The 18,100-nt window shown below is 42.4% G+C and overlaps 1 protein-coding gene across 1 annotated transcript in view; it reads right to left on the reverse strand.

The window, feature by feature from the left end:
• Positions 1–884: 884 nt before the first annotated feature.
• LOC104408154 (MAM domain-containing glycosylphosphatidylinositol anchor protein 2-like) overlaps positions 885–18,100 on the reverse strand; it is a gene marked incomplete at its 5' end in the record, with an annotated part of 30,344 nt that continues 13,128 nt past the window's right edge. Inside the window, 5 exons of the mRNA XM_010017653.1 lie at positions 885–1,681; positions 2,241–2,346; positions 8,109–8,239; positions 15,625–15,783; positions 16,887–17,042. Of these exons, the coding sequence (XP_010015955.1) occupies positions 1,593–1,681; positions 2,241–2,346; positions 8,109–8,239; positions 15,625–15,783; positions 16,887–17,042 (641 nt within the window). The remainder of the gene's footprint in view (positions 1,682–2,240; positions 2,347–8,108; positions 8,240–15,624; positions 15,784–16,886; positions 17,043–18,100) is intronic.

Genomic DNA, 18,100 nt, shown 5'->3' on the forward strand with positions numbered 1-18,100 from the left:
TTGTCATAAACAACTGTAAGGGAACTTTACAATGCAGTGGAAAACCAGCTGGCTAACGGTATGTGTTCGGGTAGCTCAAAACCATTTGTACAGCCTTTTTTTCTTTTTCCTGTTGCTGTAAAAGAGGATTTTTTTTTCTTTTTTTTTTTAATTTTCGCTACAATAACAAAATAATCTTTCATGATCTGCACAGAGTCTGGCTCCAGGGCAGAGGCACAGCACCTTCGGTGCTTCGCTGGTGCCAGGGTTGCAGCAAGCTCTGCGGTTTGCTGGGTGTCTCGGCATGCACCGCTGTCCCCACGCATGCCTCCCCATCCCACTAACGCTGGGGCTGACTGCCTTGTGAAGGGATATTACAGCACGACAATCTCTTCTGTGTTTCACCACCTTCTGCGCTATGTGTATCTTAACAACCTTTTCCTCTGGTTGACCCACTTGATAACCTGAAAAAACAACAACATCAAACAAAAGTGCTGCTCCCATTTCCAGGACCAACGGAAGCTATTTTCTAATGGGTAATAAGCTGAAAGGCCATGGCTGTCTGGAACGTTAAACAACAAATATCTCATCTGGAAGGGCTTACGCAGCAGCTTAGGTCCATCCATCTCTGGAAGCGGCTCCGTCTCCTTGCCTGCAGTCTGCACACCCAGGCTCCGTAGTTTGTTTAGAAAATAGTTTGCACAAACCACATCTTAGCAGTGCAAGCTTCTGTGTTGAAACTATTATTCTTATTTTATTATTTATTTTTAAATCAGGCTTGTTTCATTGAAGGCACTTGGTTTCCATGGCAATTTATAAAAGACGGTGGTTTGGTTTCTTCACTTCATTAGAACAGATGACTTAGTTGGGGAGGGGAGAGGGGTGTTCGAGTGGCCGCAAGCAAACTCCGATAAGCCTGTGTAATATGTAAGCCCAGGTCGCACATCCTGGATAGTAATGCATGCAAAAGGAGACAGCATACAGTTATCAAGCATAGCCATGAGAAATGAAACATAAATGTCTTAAAATACTCTGATTTAGGGTTATTCTCTAGGGGAGGTGACAGCCAAAGTAGAAAGGGCCTACATTTATTTAACTCTATACTAAAAACCTTCTTCAAGGGAAAATGAATGCCAGCTCTTCACATACCCTGTTTACAGTGAGGTGTTTCTCTCTCTGTTTTTGTTTTTATTTCCTCTCCTTTTTTTTTTTTTTTTGGCAGGCCATTAGGTTTCCATGGTAACAAGCAAACTATTCATTTGAAACAAAACCAGCCATGACTTTGTGCTTTGACAAGTGTTTCTATAGCTCTTTTCCAAGAGTTCAACCAGATGATGCTGTATTCATTACTGACCACAAAAGCACCTGAAGGTCTCTTCCTTACAAGGCCAGATCTCGTTCTCACGCGTGGTTCATAGTGAGTTACACTCCCGTGATGCCTTTTATGTCCCCAGTGCTTTTTAATTTTTTATTATTTATTTATGTATTTATTTAACTTTTGAGTCAGTCAGTGGAGGAATCTTTGGTAGTTTGTTTTTAAATGTCCATTTTACAAAGACTCTTTCTTCATGCCAGTGCCTGGTGAATCTTTTGTAGCCTCTGCCAGGATAAGGTCACCTCTGATGACTTAAGAAAGACATGAGGATGATAACTGGGGTAAGTCGTATATGCGCTAATGTCCCAACAGCACTTGATCGTAAATCTACAAGAAGGGGGGAAAAAGGTAGAATTAAAGAGCTGCCCAGACACAGTCAGCGTTGCAACAAGGCTTAGAAGACAAAAGGCTCAGCCACCGAATGAGGCAGGAGATGTTGGGATAAAAAAACACCCGGCTGTGTGTTTAAGGCCTGTACTGTAATGCACACATGGGGTGTGGAGGGATGGAACAAGGTCCACACGGAACCACAACGCTGATATTCACTAATTTCATACTGTTGGACCCCCTGAACATATTCTTAATGCTGCTTTATCTGTCTACCTATCTCAAATCACGGCCGCCCAGCCCAGCCCCACCATGGAGTGTGGCCTCTCCCTAATGCCCACCAGCTTTTCACTTCCATCTCTGCTAAACCAGCATTCTCCTATCTGCACAAAGACGTTTTGACTCCAGAGCTTGCTTCCAAGGAAAAAGTTTTACTTTAAGTCTCTCCAACTGAACTGAACAATATACTGTTCTAGAGAAAATCCGTTTCAGAAGGTGTCTCAAATTTATAATGACAAGAAGCAATTTGCTCTCCCCCATGTGCAGAAAAGCCACTTACTGTTGGCTGGTTGGTCTGATTTCATACACTCTCCTTCCACAATTGATACATCATCAATAGCAATATCACCTTCGATGCCAGGGCCCCGGATCCCTTCAAATATGAGCTGCAAAAAAATAAAGCAGCAGCAGATAAGAGGGTGATGAATGGAAAATATTCAGCTGCATTTTGCACAGCATTAAACTACATTGATGGGCTTGCAATAATTTACAAACCCTTTCAATGGTGCAAAAAACTGCAACTGAGTAATGTGAACACAGAAGATGTGTGAGCTGTGGAGGCTTTTACTCTTCTGAATGAGCTGAAAAATATGAGAGCTGCCAGTCGTCTGCCTGTTTGTCTACCTGGTGTCTCCAAGTCAGCTTTGCCACTATGCTAACTGTAATGTGTGTATGCATGTAAGTATGATATTCCTGGAGAAAATAGCAGGATTAAATGGAAGAAAAGTTTTGAAGAGATTTGGTGTGTTTTCTCTTAGAAACTCCTGTCACCTGACGTGGATGGCAGAGGCTTGAAGAACAACCTGAAGAACAGCATCTGTGACATCTTGAAGGGTTGATCATCACTTGACCATAGACTGCATGAAAACACACAAAGCTGGAAGAACTCCACAGGAAGATGAAGTTCCAGGCTCTTGAAGGTAGCCTAACCAGTCCCTCTTTCCTCATCTCCCACACTGGGGTCCCTCATCTGCACCCTGGTGGCAACTTCCCTGCAGGCAGGATGAGGACAGGAGCTGATCCTGCAACCTCTCCTGAACCATGAAAGATTGGGAGAAACCTCTCAGGAGCCAGATTGGTGTCCCTTCACTCATAGTGGAAAGCTGTATTGATCTCAAGGGGTAAGCAAGGGACTACCTTTGATTCAGATCCCCTTAGGTCTGACAGTGACTTCCTGTGATCATCTCAGCTGATTTTAACCTCCCAAATCTCTGCCATGGCAGGAATTGATGACAGTGACAGCCCCATTTCTCTCCTTTCCCTTTTAGTGACTCATCAGCATGTGTAGAAGCTTTAATCCCTTATAAGAAAGGTTTCATATTTATCAGAGGACACTGATGTGGTTTCATCACAGAGAAGGTCAGGGTAGATATTTATTCCTCTTTAAGGCTTTAACCTCTGCTAAACAGATGCCAGTGATTTCAAGGTCCTATTAATCATTTCTTTCAAATATTCCTAGTCTGAAACCCCTACTGCTACAGCTGGGAAAGGAAATGGTGCCTGTACGGACATGGGTGGCTTGACGCAAGGTCAGTAATATTTGCTGTAATGTTTGTTATTAGCTATGGATTACTACTGTACTAAAGAAACAAAGTTATCTACTCTCCTTCCCCAAACCCAACATGATGCTGTTTTGCCATACAGCTGTTTAATTAGCTTTGCAGAAAAGTGGACTCATTCTGTGCTGCAAGAAATTTATTCAGTAGAAAACTTCAAAGCCTTTCTAAAGAGATGAAGGAATTATGCAAGGAATAAATTTCCCAAGCAGCACCATTTGCACAGTTATCTCTCCTTTCCCTTTTCCTTCCCCTTCAGTCCTTTGAAATATTTTTGGTTAACGTAGATGACAAGTTTTTTAACTTTAATCTGCAACGATATATGCATGAAATTCAATGAATTTTATAAGGGCGCGCTGTGGCACTAATGGAGACATTAACTCTTGGGGGGTAGAGGCAATTTGAAAAAAACCCTAATTCCATCTGGAGCAAAATACTTAAATTATACTTCATAATGATCCAACTGCATCAGGGAGCTGTCTGGGGCACTCAGGTTGGCTCTCTGTGTTGTCATGTATTTCAACGGGACACAGATCCAAGCCTCTTCTTTTGGCAGCTTCCAACATTTCTTTGCTCATTATTGCAGTTTGACCAGAGCTACTCAATTGAAATGAATACCTTTCATTATAAATGATGAGTAAACACTCAGGGCAGTGGAAAATGACCCTGTAAATCACAGGGGTCCAGCAATGAGTCCAGCTGGATGAGTATCACAACAAGGACTGTATCACAACGATGCACGATGCCACCAGATGTTACATTGCACACAAAATTCTCCACTGTGCCTTTCCGCAGAGGGCACATCCCTCAATCTTGGCCAGATACATGGAATCATAGAATGGTTTGGGTTGGAAGGGAACTTAAAGATCATCAGTTCCAATCTCCTGCCATCCTTTTACTAAGCTGAGCATCCCTAGTAGACGCCTGACCCTGCAATGTATAAATAAAGCATGTATTTAGAGCCTGCCTTTTGTGTAGTAAGCCAGGTGGCAAGGTCTGTGCTGGGAGCACTTAATAACATGAAAGCTGTGCATTTGGAGTAGGAGACTCCATTGGCATTTCACTGAAGTGTGACACTGTAGGTTAATTACTGTAACAAGGTGGATATTAATGTAACAGGGAACTGTGATTGGGAAACCAGTAAGTTTTTGCATGATTTACCATGTCTGAAAACAGTGTCTCAAGTAGTCATCCCTCTGACAATTTTTCAACTCCGCCCCTGATGATGGTCAATATTTAGCTTGAGAGGAAAGTGTCTTCTCTCTCGAAGTACAAGTTGCCCTCCTGCTTTTTGGCAGCAGGCATGTAACCAGTCAACAGAGTTTAAAGTCAAATCTTTCCTGATACTGAAAAACACTGTTTCTAGACAAAAGGACTCTATACAAATACAACAGCCAGTATTTAATTAAAATCTGCATTTGGCAGTGTGTTTTATGGGCTTCAAAGATGGGTTGCTATTAGCCAGCTTGGCTACATGCTCAGTACAAATCACTGCAGAAGAGAGTTGGCAAGGCATGGAGCACAACCCAGCCTGCAGCTCACAGCTATTTGCAGAAGGTGCCAGATAATCAGAATCCCCTATCACTATCCTGCAAAACCTATTATCTGCATGTCATGACTTTACAAAGCTGTTGTTAAAAATACTGCATTTAGCTGAAGAATAGTACAGCAAAGGCCACTTTGCTCTCTTAACAGGGGAAATGGAAATAAACCCCTATAGTGCCTCCAGAGTTATCACAAGTGTCTCCGGTGGATTTAGCTTGTGCTTCTTCAGCAGGACAGATTTTACCTTCTTAACCAGTCTCCTAATGATCACAGAATTGTAGACTCACAGAATGGTTTGTGTTGGAAAGGACCTTCAAGCTCATCCAGTTCCAACCCTCTGCCACATGCAGGGACACCTTCCACTAGACCAGGTTGTTCAAACCCCCGTCCTACCTGGCCTTGAACACTGCCAGGGATGGGGCAGCCACAGCTTCTTGGGGCACTCTGTGCCAGTGCCTCACTACCCTCACTTGGAAGAATTTATTCCCAATACCTAATCTCAATCTCCCTTCTGTCAGTTTAAAGCCATTCCCCCTTGTCCTATCACTACACACCCTTGTCAAAAGTTCTTGTCCAGCTTTCTTGTCAGCCCCTTCAGGCACTGGAAGACTGTTTATAAGGTCTTCCCAGAGCCTCCTCTTCTCCAGGCTGAAGTAGAGAGAAGCCTCCATGAACGTCTCCTTCCAGGCGGTGTGATGACAAGGGTGTAAGCCCCTTAGGCTCACTATTGGGGATGAAAATCTCAGTGGTCCAGCAGGCTCATATACTTAAGGACAGACTAGACCCTCTTTTACCAAAAACATCTTTGACACAAGAAGGTGTCACAGAGAATATAGCTAAAGGCAGTGGTAGTGCTCCTGCTCAAATCTGAACTAAAATTGATCCCTTCTAGATGCCAGTATGCAATGTATCACTTCCACACATTCTCTTTTTGTGTGTTTATTCTTTAAAAATACTTAATAAGTGAGTATCTTACTGAGATAACGTGTATGCAGTACTTTTTCTGATTCAAAGCACTGTAGTCCTCTCAGTTCATGACAGAAGCTTTGTTGTATATCACAGGGACTGGGAAGGTATAAAATCTAGGCTGCAATTTACACATATAAATTAACCTATAAAAAGTTTTAATTTCGATGTCAGTGTACTGTTTTACTGCAAAGATTCACTTCAATTCACTCTCCTTAAGTTTAACTGGGAGGTTTATATTCTTTCCTGCTTAAGACTCCTAAATAGAAAATAGTTTGCTTGATGCAAGAGCTCCTAAAAAAGTTATTTAAGGTTCCAGCCACTCTGACATTTATTTGTCATATTTGTTCAGAGCTTCATGGCTTTACACTCGTTTTATGCTTAAGCCTTTAAACACAATGTAAAAGGTGAAAAATAGCCACATAAAGAAACTCCCATTTTGTGTACCAGCTAGTGGCACCAGTGAATATGGTTTTAGAACAGTATGAGCAAGGTGCACCAGGAGCAGAAGTGACCCCTGTAACTCTTCTGAAAGCAACAGGGCCCCATGCAAGCTCAGACTCTGTGGTGGAAGCAGCAGCCTCGGTACCAGAAGCTGTTAGCTGTGGCCTCTGGCTGCTCTGCTATTGCCTCACGCCAGATAGCTGGGTAAAGCAGGCACCCCAGCTTGCTCTTTCACCCAAACCTATGACTTCCTCCTCTCTGTGCTGAAGAGGTGACCCCAGGTTTGTACCTCATCACCTTCCTCTGCTCCTCTGCATTGCTGGTACCAAATCCTTTGCATCTCTCTGCCCGGAGCAATGTCCTCATCCTTCCCTTCTGCTTAAGCCTGTCCCAGGTCTCAGGAATCCCTCTCAGACACAGCTGAGATCACATTGGTTTCAGCTTCCCCAGGCATCTTGTCTCTCCCTTTACCAGAACATTTATTATGTTTACATACTAAATCATTATTCTCTCCTTCACTGTCCACACTTTTTGGATTTATTCTGACTTCACTCACACACTCTCATCACCTCCTTAGTACTTAGCCCCACACTCTGTGTGTACTTGAACACTCTTATCCATCTTCTGTGCACTCTTCCTCCCCAGTTCTGCCACTTTGTTCTACTCAGATATCATGTAATGCTATACTTCGCATATCCCTCTCCTTCAGTTTTCCTCTTATTTCCCCTGTGCAATGCTTCTGTGATCACATACACCCAATTGTTTCTCCTGTCATTGCCTCTCATGCATAGAAATCAAAAAGAAGGGTTAGGATCAGTAATTACCCATAAAGTGAATCCCAATCTGCACGTTTAAGATAGCAGTTTTGAGTTACACTGAATAACTCTTTCTCCCAAAAGCGGGTATCTCCCTGGGAGACCTAGAGGTTACAGAGAAGGGACAAAGGAGCCTGGAGAACACTGCACTGCAGGGCCCAGCCCATGACTCCCATCTTCCATGATGACATTCCCAGTCTCAAACACATGAAGCAGCTGCCTTTTTGGGTCTGTTCCAGTTCCGATCAGCTCCCTGCATGAATGTGAACTGCCTGCAATAATCTATCACTGTCAAACCGAAACTGGAACGTGTGAAAGCCTGTTGCAACTTCCTCTCACCTAGTGAATGAGGTGCGCAGCTCTGCGATAGCAGTAGCTCTGTGCAAGCAGTGCTGCTGCTTTGCGACCTTTCAGCAAAGACTCTGATATCATTCCTTTTTCTGCAGAAAATGTATGCATTTCAAGAGATCTCTAACACACTGTACCATGGACCCTAAATATTTTTTCACAAAAAGTAATTTTGTATTGCAGTTGCTAATCTGAAACAAAAGAAGTTTTATACCAGCTATCAGCATCTTCTGAAAACTGAAAGAAATTTTGTCTTCATGAAAACAGCTGCTGTTCTATTAAAGTGTGCATTATTAAACACTATGGTGCTCACCTATTTAAAGCAAGGAAAGCAATCATCTGTCCATAAAGCAGCTTTTGGAGATGAAATGAAGCTCTGAAATTGTATGTCAGAAGGAAAGGGTCAGCACACACAGGCCCCCCCTCCGAAAACCAAATACTCCCATTCCCGGTGTGCAATGCACAAGCCATTACCTGAAATGAAGTTGGGGGGTTTATATTAACGCGGGCTTGGTTCCAGTGCTGTCCCTTATTTCCACTTGAAGACCACAACGGGTTCTCTATCGCGGTCTGGCCTTTCAACCTCAGGTAAACATTCAAGCTTCCTACAAGAGAGGTGGAGAACTGGAATTGGTTAGGCTCTCCGACAGAGCAGAGATGATGGGCTGGCTACAGCAGCGAGTACCCTGCTCACTCCCCTTCCCATTTCACATGGGCCTCTGCTAGGTGTGACTGCACGTGAGGAGTTTTATAAATTCAGAAACTTTTAAATTTGGAAACACTGTGAACTGGTGATGTGAATCAACAGCGGAAGGAAACTGAAATGCACGCCCCTGCTGTGGGCTAGGCAGTTGCACAAGGGTGAGAAGGTCAAAAAGCACTTTGCTGTGCTTTAATACAAAGCATTAATAACCTCTTTACCCAAGGATAATAAGCGACTTGGTTGCTTTATGCTTAGCTCTGTTTATGAAGACTGTCTAACTTCTTGTTTATTCTGTACATCATTTAACTAACCGAGTGCCATAGAGCCTGGTAAATCTATCTTAGAGATAGATGTGATGCTTTTACTTCTGCTAAGGAGTATTTTTTGAAGGACAAACATAATCCTCTGAGTTAAAATAACCTCTGTAAAGTCCCTCACAGTGGAGAAACTTCTCCCCCACCAAGTCTGGGTCTTTCCCCACTGCTGAGCATTATGTTATTGGTTTAAGCACAGACACTATTTGCAACAGGTAACAGACCGTCTGCATTCAGCAGCCCTTCTCTCTGGTTAACCTCACTGTCTCAGACCATGAACCAGACTGCCCAGCTGCACCAGGAGACAGCAAATGCATTCACTTCGTTAATCAGGGTTCAGTAATTCACATAGCTTGGCGATTTTGTTCTTTCTTGCCCACCGTTGTTACCTGCAGATGTGTGGGGCAGTGGTGTCTCTTTGTATTATGTAAACTACTGCATTTGCCTTCATTAGAGAAAGTTCAGAAAGTCAAGTTCACACAAGACTACTGTTTTTTTAGGGTGTTAGGCATGACAGCTGGGAAACTCATACAAATTATATCTGCAATGAAACCTCTCAGATCTGAGACAGCTGCACAGTGACTCAGCTCCTGCTAATAAAAAGTTCTTATTTCTAGCAGTAGCAAAACTCACTGCCTTGAAAAACATAAGGATAACCATGTAATGGAGCAGCAAATATTCTCATCACGGCTATTTCACCAGAGTGCCCAGAATGAGTCCATACATCTTCATTGAAAGAGGTGGGGGGAGTGATGCTCACTGGAGTGACTGGGCAGCACCATGTCTCCCACCTGCCTCCTGCTGCAGCATTTTAGGTTTCCAAAATGCAAGGGAGGGTGCAGAAACAGCACAAAGGAAACCTGGCTTCTAACAGGGACATTCTGTCTCTGCCTGCATGCATGCTACTGGGTAAAACAAAGAGACCTGAAACAAGGTTTGCAAGCAGGGAAATGCTCAGGAGGGTTTCTGGCAGCAGCCCTGCAGCCCAGCCCAGTAATATGTCGCTGGGCTGTGCAGGGCTGCTCACACCAAATGGCTGCTCAGCCTCAGCCCTCTTCCAAATAGCAGCAACAGCTCTTGGGCAAGGTTTGTATTAGTCACCTACAACAGTTCCCCCTTCCTTCCCATCTGCTGCTTTCCAAGACTTTTTTCTCCTGGGTCTGTAGTTTGAAAAAAAGGCAGGCTATTGGACAAGGCTACCTAAAATTATAAAATAGAGTTATATATAATGTTATTTTTCTAAAAGACAAAAAGCAATGCCCATATCAAGCAAGAGATGAATTCCTGGCTAATTGTTCCACCTGTTTGTGCAGGCTGATATAGCCCATGCCGCAGGGCTGTTTGGAGTAACTGAATAATTCAGGTATGAAAAGCATGCAATTCCATCACTGCTGAAGTTACAGAGATTTAAGACTGTTCACAACATACTCAGCCTCTCTGTGTCACATAATTTCTTCAAATTTATAGCAGAATGATAGCTGTCTTATTTAAAATACAGAATAGCCATCACTGTACTAGCTATGGTCAGTTGCTGCCCAGCACTTTAGTTAGTATGGCTTTAACTGCCTGACCCTCATTGCTAGATATGCACACATACCAGCCCGAAACGTCACTGAAAATTTAACTAATGGCACCTGCAACACATGCTTGCCCTTGAAATTCTGCCAGTAACATTCTGGAAAAGTTACAGGGCCTTTGCGAAGCTGATGCTGTGTGGGAGGATAGGTTGGCTATAGGGTTCACACTGAGGAGTGTCCAGCAAGAATTCATCTAAAGGTTTCAAAGTATTCCAAACTCCACACAAATGGGTAATGAATTGCCTCTTGAGTAGGAGAAAAAAGCAGTGGGAAGGAGGAACAATTGTGAATTAAGGAATAAAGTTTACTTTCTGACAGCATCCTGCCAAGAGGGTGCCGAGTACTCCAGAGATGTCACTGGCTGCAACACTAGGCTGGTATTTCGAAGCTCATCACTGTGCAAGCACAAACAGCTTTCACAAACATGCTGACAGCATGTTCTGCTTCCCCTTTTTGTTTTTGATGGCTCTCTAATGACAAGAAAAGGTATTGCTCTTGGAGCATCAATTAGAAACACCCCATTTTGGGGTGTAGATGGAAAAATCAGAATTATAGATTGCTTTAAAAGATGGTGACAGCTATAATGGAGCTACAACCTCTTTCTGTCTCAATATAGAGACACAGTAAGGGCAGTGACTCTTCATTTCCTTCTTTCCCAACAATGGCTTATTGTTTTCTGCAAATCAAGTAATGGGAACTTCTATTTCTCTTATGCTTCAGGGATAATCTACCTTCTTCTTTTGAAGGCTGTGGAACAAAGCACATACAGTTTCTCTGGCAGCCAGCACTCTCAGAGTTAGCTCTGTGTGATCTGTCAAGAATTACAATCTGACTTGTAAGTAAGAGACATCTATTTCAGGTAAAGAAATGCTTTATCTTCCTGAATCTAATTGCCAGGGCATGGGATGTAGGTCCTTGTTTATCTCATCAGAGCTGTGCTGAGGCGTAAAGTGCTAATCTCAGATGGGTGCTCTGCTCTCTGCACTGACTTCCAAGTACCTCTCCTTATCACTACAGAAATTTTCAGCTGCTTCTCCAGAGACACTGAAGACCTGAAGAGCAGGCATAGAAGCTGAGCTGGTTAAACTGGTAAGCTGTTTTTTTTTCTATATATTGCAACAGGCATGTTCTTGAATTGATGTCACCGGGGTAACTAGTTTTTAAGAATGGAGGATGAAGTATCTTTTTCCCTAAGCCTCCAAGACCAGCCCACACCAGCAACAGAGCACCATTCCAGGATGATATTTCATTTCATTAAGGATCCTTCAAAACCATGTCAGAAATGCAGAAACATTGTGATGAGCATCAGAACTGTTCTGAAAACAAAGTACTTTGCCCTAAGATGTGGGAATAATAACTCTAATACTACTTGGAAACTTTATGGATATAGATAACTAGGGAGAATGAAGCAATCCAGTGGCAATGCACCAAAGTCTGCTGCACAATGCTACAGCACTTTGGATGAAAAATCAAAGGTTATTGGCCATTCATCTTCTCTGAACATGCTATCCCCAGGTCCAAGGAAGGAAAAGGCTGGAATTTATTACAACCAAATTGCCCTGAAAGACACTTCCAGTTTGCAATGAAGTCAGGTCAAGAATCAGCAGTTCACCATTGTTCAAAAGAGAGATCCTACAACACAGAGATCACAGATGAAGTCTCAGATAGCAGCTCCTACCCTGCTCTTGGGAAGAAGTCAATGAGCTGGCAGTACAAATTACAGCCAACAGCTGCCCTGACCAGCAGTGCCCATTCCCAAATGGGTATAAGAAGCACCTTCTATATGTTGGCTGCAAATTGCAGAATAGCTGTGAAGGGTGGAGGCTTTTAACAGCTTGTGAATAGTCTGTTTTAGTAATAAGATTTGGAATTAACCATGAGGGATTAATGTAATTAAACAAAATGTAAAAAAACAAAATGTTTTTCTGGGGGGAAAAAATTTCAAAGAATCACAGCATGGTTTGGGTTGGAAGGGACCTTAAAGATCATCTCGTTCCAACCCACCTGCCATGGGCAGGGACACCTTCCACGGCAAAAGCTGTGTCCAACCTCGCCTTGAACACTGCCAGGGATGGGGCAGCCACAGCTTCTCGGGGCAACCTGTGCCACGGCCTCACCACACTCACAGTGAAGAGCTTCTTCCTGATATCTAATCTAAATCTACCATTACCTATAGAATTGTTGAGGTTGGAGGTACATCTCGAGATCATCCCATCCAAACCCCTGCTCAAAGCATAGCGGGTTAAACCAGGTTGTGCACGATCATGTGCAGTCAGATTTTGGCTGTCTCCACAGACAGACTCCACAACCTCTCTGGGTAACCTGTGCCAGTGTTTGACTGCCTTTACAGTTAAAAAAAAAAAAAAATAAAAAAAATTCTGACGTTTAATAGATTTGCCTCTATTTCAATTTGTGCCCCTTTGCCTCTTGTCCTGTCCCTGAGCATCTCTGGTCTTCTTTACATTCTCCCTTCAGGTATTCATTAACATTGATGAGATCCCCCTGACTTTCTCCAGTAATCCCATGTATCTCTTGTACTAGGGGGCCAAGTACTGGCCCAGCACCCAGCTGTGTTTCTCTGGTGCTGAGCAGAGGAGCAGGATCATCTCCCTTGACCTGCCGGCCACACTCTGCCTGATGCAGCCCAGCCGGCTGGTGGCCATCCTTACCAGAATGACATATCACCTGAAACACATGATAAGGTTTCATTTGTCTGGGCAAAACTTTGTGTTACAATAACCCCTTTCCTAACCCAAAGTAATTTCTAATACCACAGACCTTTAAAAGCTCATTTGAACAGTTACCTCATTGAACCAACTATTCATACAATAATCATGTGCTTAAATCATTGAAGCCTTAGAATTTCATCACTCATTAGGTTTTTCTTTTTTCTTCATTATCCTCATGTGAACGATTTCTTTGACAGAGTTCACACCTGGGAAATCAAATGGCATATATTTGCTGATTTCATAATTTATTTCTTGTATGCACGTTGAATTCTCATGTGTTTCATAACATTTTGTTACTCTGAGGAATTATAATTTTGAATTTAGTAGACATGTATAAGCGTCCATTCAAACACATGGCTGATGCTATTAATTTACTATTTTTAATCCAGTTTGCTCTTCAAAGACAGAATAATATGTAATTTTGTATAAAGCTATTCAAAAGTAGACCATTTTCAACATTAGCTAAAATGATGGTAACTGTATTTTTTAACATTAAGGAACAAAATTGATACTGATTAATTCTGGTTTTTGACAACTGGGTGTCCACATTGCCATGAACAAATCCAATGTAACCTATGCTCACTAATCATCGTCACCATCTTCACCTGTGTGTCAGCTCCTTCGTCAGCCAGCATAATATGTGTCAATTCAAGAAATTATACATAAAGAGGAAAGAGTGATCTCAGCAAAAAAGCTAAGGGGACAGATCCTTGCTGAAAAGGTAACCCAGGAAATAAACAACAGAATTCCACAATGAGAGGTCGCCATTTTGTGGACAGATGTCAGCCTTTGTGGCTGTTTTTCTTATACTTTATCCCACTCCTAAGGTATTCCAGAAAGATCTGTTTGACCCATTATATTTGCAACTTTACTCTTCACTGTCCTATGCAGAAATAGTGTGGTATATGACCTTATCGGGCAGTTTACATTTTTTGCACTAAGCATGGCATGGCTGAATCACTTCCTTCCACTAAACAGCCAAGCTCCCTCTGGAACACAGCGCCAGGAGAATTTAGACCTGGGGCTGAATTCATGTGCACACAGTGCAGAGACAACTAAAAAAACCTAAGTGAACTTGTCTGTTCTCTTTAAAAGCTGAACCCTGCCTGGGGGCAGGCAAAGGTTTTCTGAAGCAACCACCAGGATGCACTCTGACGATGTGCTTGCCCTTGAAATATGTATAAAAATACATCAAGTCAGGTCAGCTTGGCTCTGGAAAACCTCCTGACACACTGGTAAGAACTGAGCACCCTATGAGGATTTACAGGAATTATAAAAATTGGCTATCGTTTACACTTTCATATCTTCCCACACCTTTTTTTCATACAACACAAAGAAATTAAACATTTGTGTTGAAAGAGCTATGACTAAAAATAAACTTACAGATACACCCTGCAAGTATATACTCCCACAGCTTATGAGTAAATTGTTCATGACTTTTACAAAGGAACTGCATGCTGCTGTATTGCACACAGGCTGTGCTGCCCCAGCTGCCAGCACATGAGTAGTGCTGCTGCTAATTGCTCGATCCTGAATCTAGTGATTCAAAACTGTGTTAGTATCAGGCAAAGTCCTTGCAAAAATCACCTTTTCCATTTTCACACTATGAAGCCCCCTGCTGTGGCAGTGTGCTCTCCCACAATCTGACCTTTATTTCCTGTAAAGTGATAACTACCAGTGGTGGTCATAATGGACGCGTCTGGTCATGATGGTTGCACCTGACCCAAACAAAGTGGATTTGGGGAAGACAGAGAGCAACAAAATAGCCAAGGGCTAATGTGAGCAACATGCGCCCTCCTAAACATAAGGCTGGTCAAAGTCCAACTCAAGCTAAGTTTGGAAGAAACTAACATCTCTGATTGGCATGCAAATATGACTGTGGGTCACTGATCTCACTCCATAACCCATGGACACCCCAGAGCTCATGGTGTTCTCCTACATGGCAGTGGCTGTACACCAGGATCCTCCCAGCACAGGGCCACCTCTCAAGGTTACTCTCAAGACTGAGAGATTCTTTGCCACAACAGATCTTTGGTAAGTGAGTGGCAGCATGCTGAACTTTTGATCTTAGCTAAGTGATACAAAGCATTGATTGTGCATTTTTAATCCTTTAGATATAAACTGTTGACCACATCTGGGATTAAGTCTGGATCCAGCCACACCTCAGCTCCTCTCTGAGAAAGAGCTTAGAACACAAGGGCGTCTTTTCTGAACCTCATGACCCAACAGGAGGGTCTCCCCAACAGCTTTTTCTGACCCTGTCCTCTGTGCAGTAAATACTCAAGTGCATCTCTCCATCAAATCTCATTAAACCACTGACGCATTTACTGAGAAACTTTGTTAAATCACAAATCACACTGATATTTTATATCAATAAACATATTGCTACTTCTCTGAGTGAAGTGCATTGCTCCACCTGCAACACCTGTTCAAAACCTCATGCGTGCACATCCTAGGTGTAAGAAGGGCTTCTGCCAGTGTGCTGATTAGTGGAAAACACAGTTTTACAGCAATATGGTTGCTGTCAAGCACCCATCTTGCTAGCTTTGGTTGCAACTGGCCCTTGCAGGTGCTGGCAGTCCTCCTGTGCTTTTCTTTCACACAAGTGGACATTTCTCTTGCTACTTCTCCCAGAGTGAAAAGACAAGGTCATTGGCTTTCTCTCACCTATGTGCTGTCCATACATGTGATAGTAGAAGCTAAAACAGTAGGCTGTGTTCGTAGCTCCGTAAGGATTTTTTGGAGCGACACTGAAAACAGGACTAACAAGTCTGGCCTTTTCTCCTTCCAGCCTGGGGCGTGATGTCTCAATGTACATGTAGAAACCTAGAGGAAGTTCAAACGGAAATCATTAGATTGCAGTCTTCAAAACCCAACACATACATGCAGGAAGACACCAGGACTATCAAGCATCTTGATGCATTTTTCACACACATCTGACATCACCATGGTTTCTGGACGTATTTCTTCTCCATTAACTCCATGTGCTTTTCACAACTACTTCAAAGACACGTTTTATACCAAGAGCATAATCAGTGCTAGCAGGTCAATACTTGTAAACAACTTAAAATCGATGTAACATTGTATATACACAAGAAAAGAAGAAAATCTTTATGATGGGGTTCAGACTTCAGTCTCAAGGTTTCAATTTGTTCCTATAAACACTGAGCGGGGATGACTTGTAAAATAAAGGGAAAATATCTTGATGGAAACCCTTGACGGAACATTTTCAACTGTCCATGTCAATCAGATGATCAAAAGCTCATTTTCACAAAAGAAGACATTTCATTTATTCTGATCCTAGGCTGTGCCAACAACAGAGAGGATTTACTCAATTCAACCAAGCAAATACAATGCAGTATGATTTTTTTTTTCCCCTCTGGTAGTGCAAGCAGGAAGCAGACAATAAAATAGCATGAGTTACTGCAGTACTTGATAAATTCAGTACAATATGTCTGACTTTTCAAATGCAAAAATACACTGCAGTCAAGACGGCACGCTTCTGTTAACTGGGGTAGCAGATTGAAAATTACACATTTTAGCAACACCCGAAGTAAAAACGGGGCAAAAAAACCCCCAAAACCTCATTATGACACTCTGAGAGAGTCCAAGTTAGAATTAAAATGACATAAAACAGAAGAATATTTCAAGATGTGCCAGAATATTTCCCCACTAGACTATAACGTGAAAGCAATCGCTTTGAAAATGGCACAATAGAAACAATACAAGATGGCTAATTGCACTGTTAGTGGGTTGTGCTCTGGGACAAGCCACACAGTAATTCCTTTTAGAAGTCCTTGAAGTATGCTTATTCTTGGTATGATTGGGAAAGTCAATGTAGCTGGCTGAATGGGCTGTCCTGGACAGGTCCCTCACCCCGGCGGAGCAGACACCAGTGCCAGGGGACCCAGCAGACGGCTGGAGCTTACCTTCCTTGGAGCCAGTCCGATCTGCATTTGGCCCAGTGTTTGGAGTGTATTTTGTGTCTCTAGTGGCAGTGCTTTGTTTTGTCCAGTCGAAATTGTCTGTGTCATCTTGAGTGAAAAGGCAAATGTTACCATCCTCAAACCCGCAGTGGAACTCTCCTGCCAATGTAGCAAATAAGCAGAAATTTAGTGGCTGAGGTTATTCTTTCTATGGTTGTTTGTGAAAGTATTGCCAATTATAATAAACAAATTGTATAATGATGCTTATTAACAGCACTGGAAAATAGACATACATTTATTTTACACCAGTTTCTAGTGCTTAGTGTTATGTTTTCTTTTGCAGTAACCTCAATGAAAAAGAAATCATGGTCATTAATCTGTGTTGGTGTTACTTAAAATTATATTCAAATCTATTGTATAACTCCTCCTCACATATTCAGATGTATACAACTGCCCTTAGAGACTCTGTCTCTTTTTACCCAGCTAGCATTTCTAAAAAACTCAGAAAAAAAGGCAGCATCTCCTTAAAACATGAACTGTGGGAAATAAAAGTGAGAAGTGGGTTATTTTGGTTTAGGGATAAGAACATTAGGGAAAAGAGGACAGCAACTTTTCAAAATTAAAACATTATCTCCAAATGACATCTCCTAAACTATTCTTGGTTTTCAACAGACATGGGAAAGCAAGTCATAGCTAAAATAAGAGCAAAGGAGCTTTAGGGTAGACATGAGGAAAATCTCTAAAAATCAGGGCAGTGAAGCGTATGAATACATTGCTCAGGAAGAGCACTGAGTCCCCATCACTGGATTATAATAACCAAATAACTGGGAGGAAGGTTTAGGTCTGTCTGACCCTACATGGGCAGGACAGGACAGGCAACTGTGTAAGTCTTGAAGAGATCTCCTAGTCTTCCACCAAGATATCTGTTATGTAGTTGAGGTCAAGCGGTAAAAGCTTAGGTCTAAAGAATAAAAATGCCAAGAACCCCAGAGAGAATTACTGAGATCCTCTCCTTTGCGAAACAGAGGTCCATGAGACACACCAGTCCAGAGATCCTACCTTCTGGGTTATAATGGGATGAGAAAGTCCTACTGCCAGAGATTTAGGAACCAAAATAAATCAAAACTTCAAGGTTCAGTTTTCATCAGAACAGAATAAGGCTGCATGTAGTAAAGTGTGCAAAAGCTTAATTTTATGCACACTATCAGTTCCTGCTG

Source organism: Nestor notabilis, unplaced genomic scaffold (genome assembly GCF_000696875.1).
Source record: "Nestor notabilis isolate BGI_N333 unplaced genomic scaffold, ASM69687v1 scaffold3177, whole genome shotgun sequence".
NCBI lineage: Eukaryota > Metazoa > Chordata > Aves > Psittaciformes > Psittacidae > Nestor > Nestor notabilis.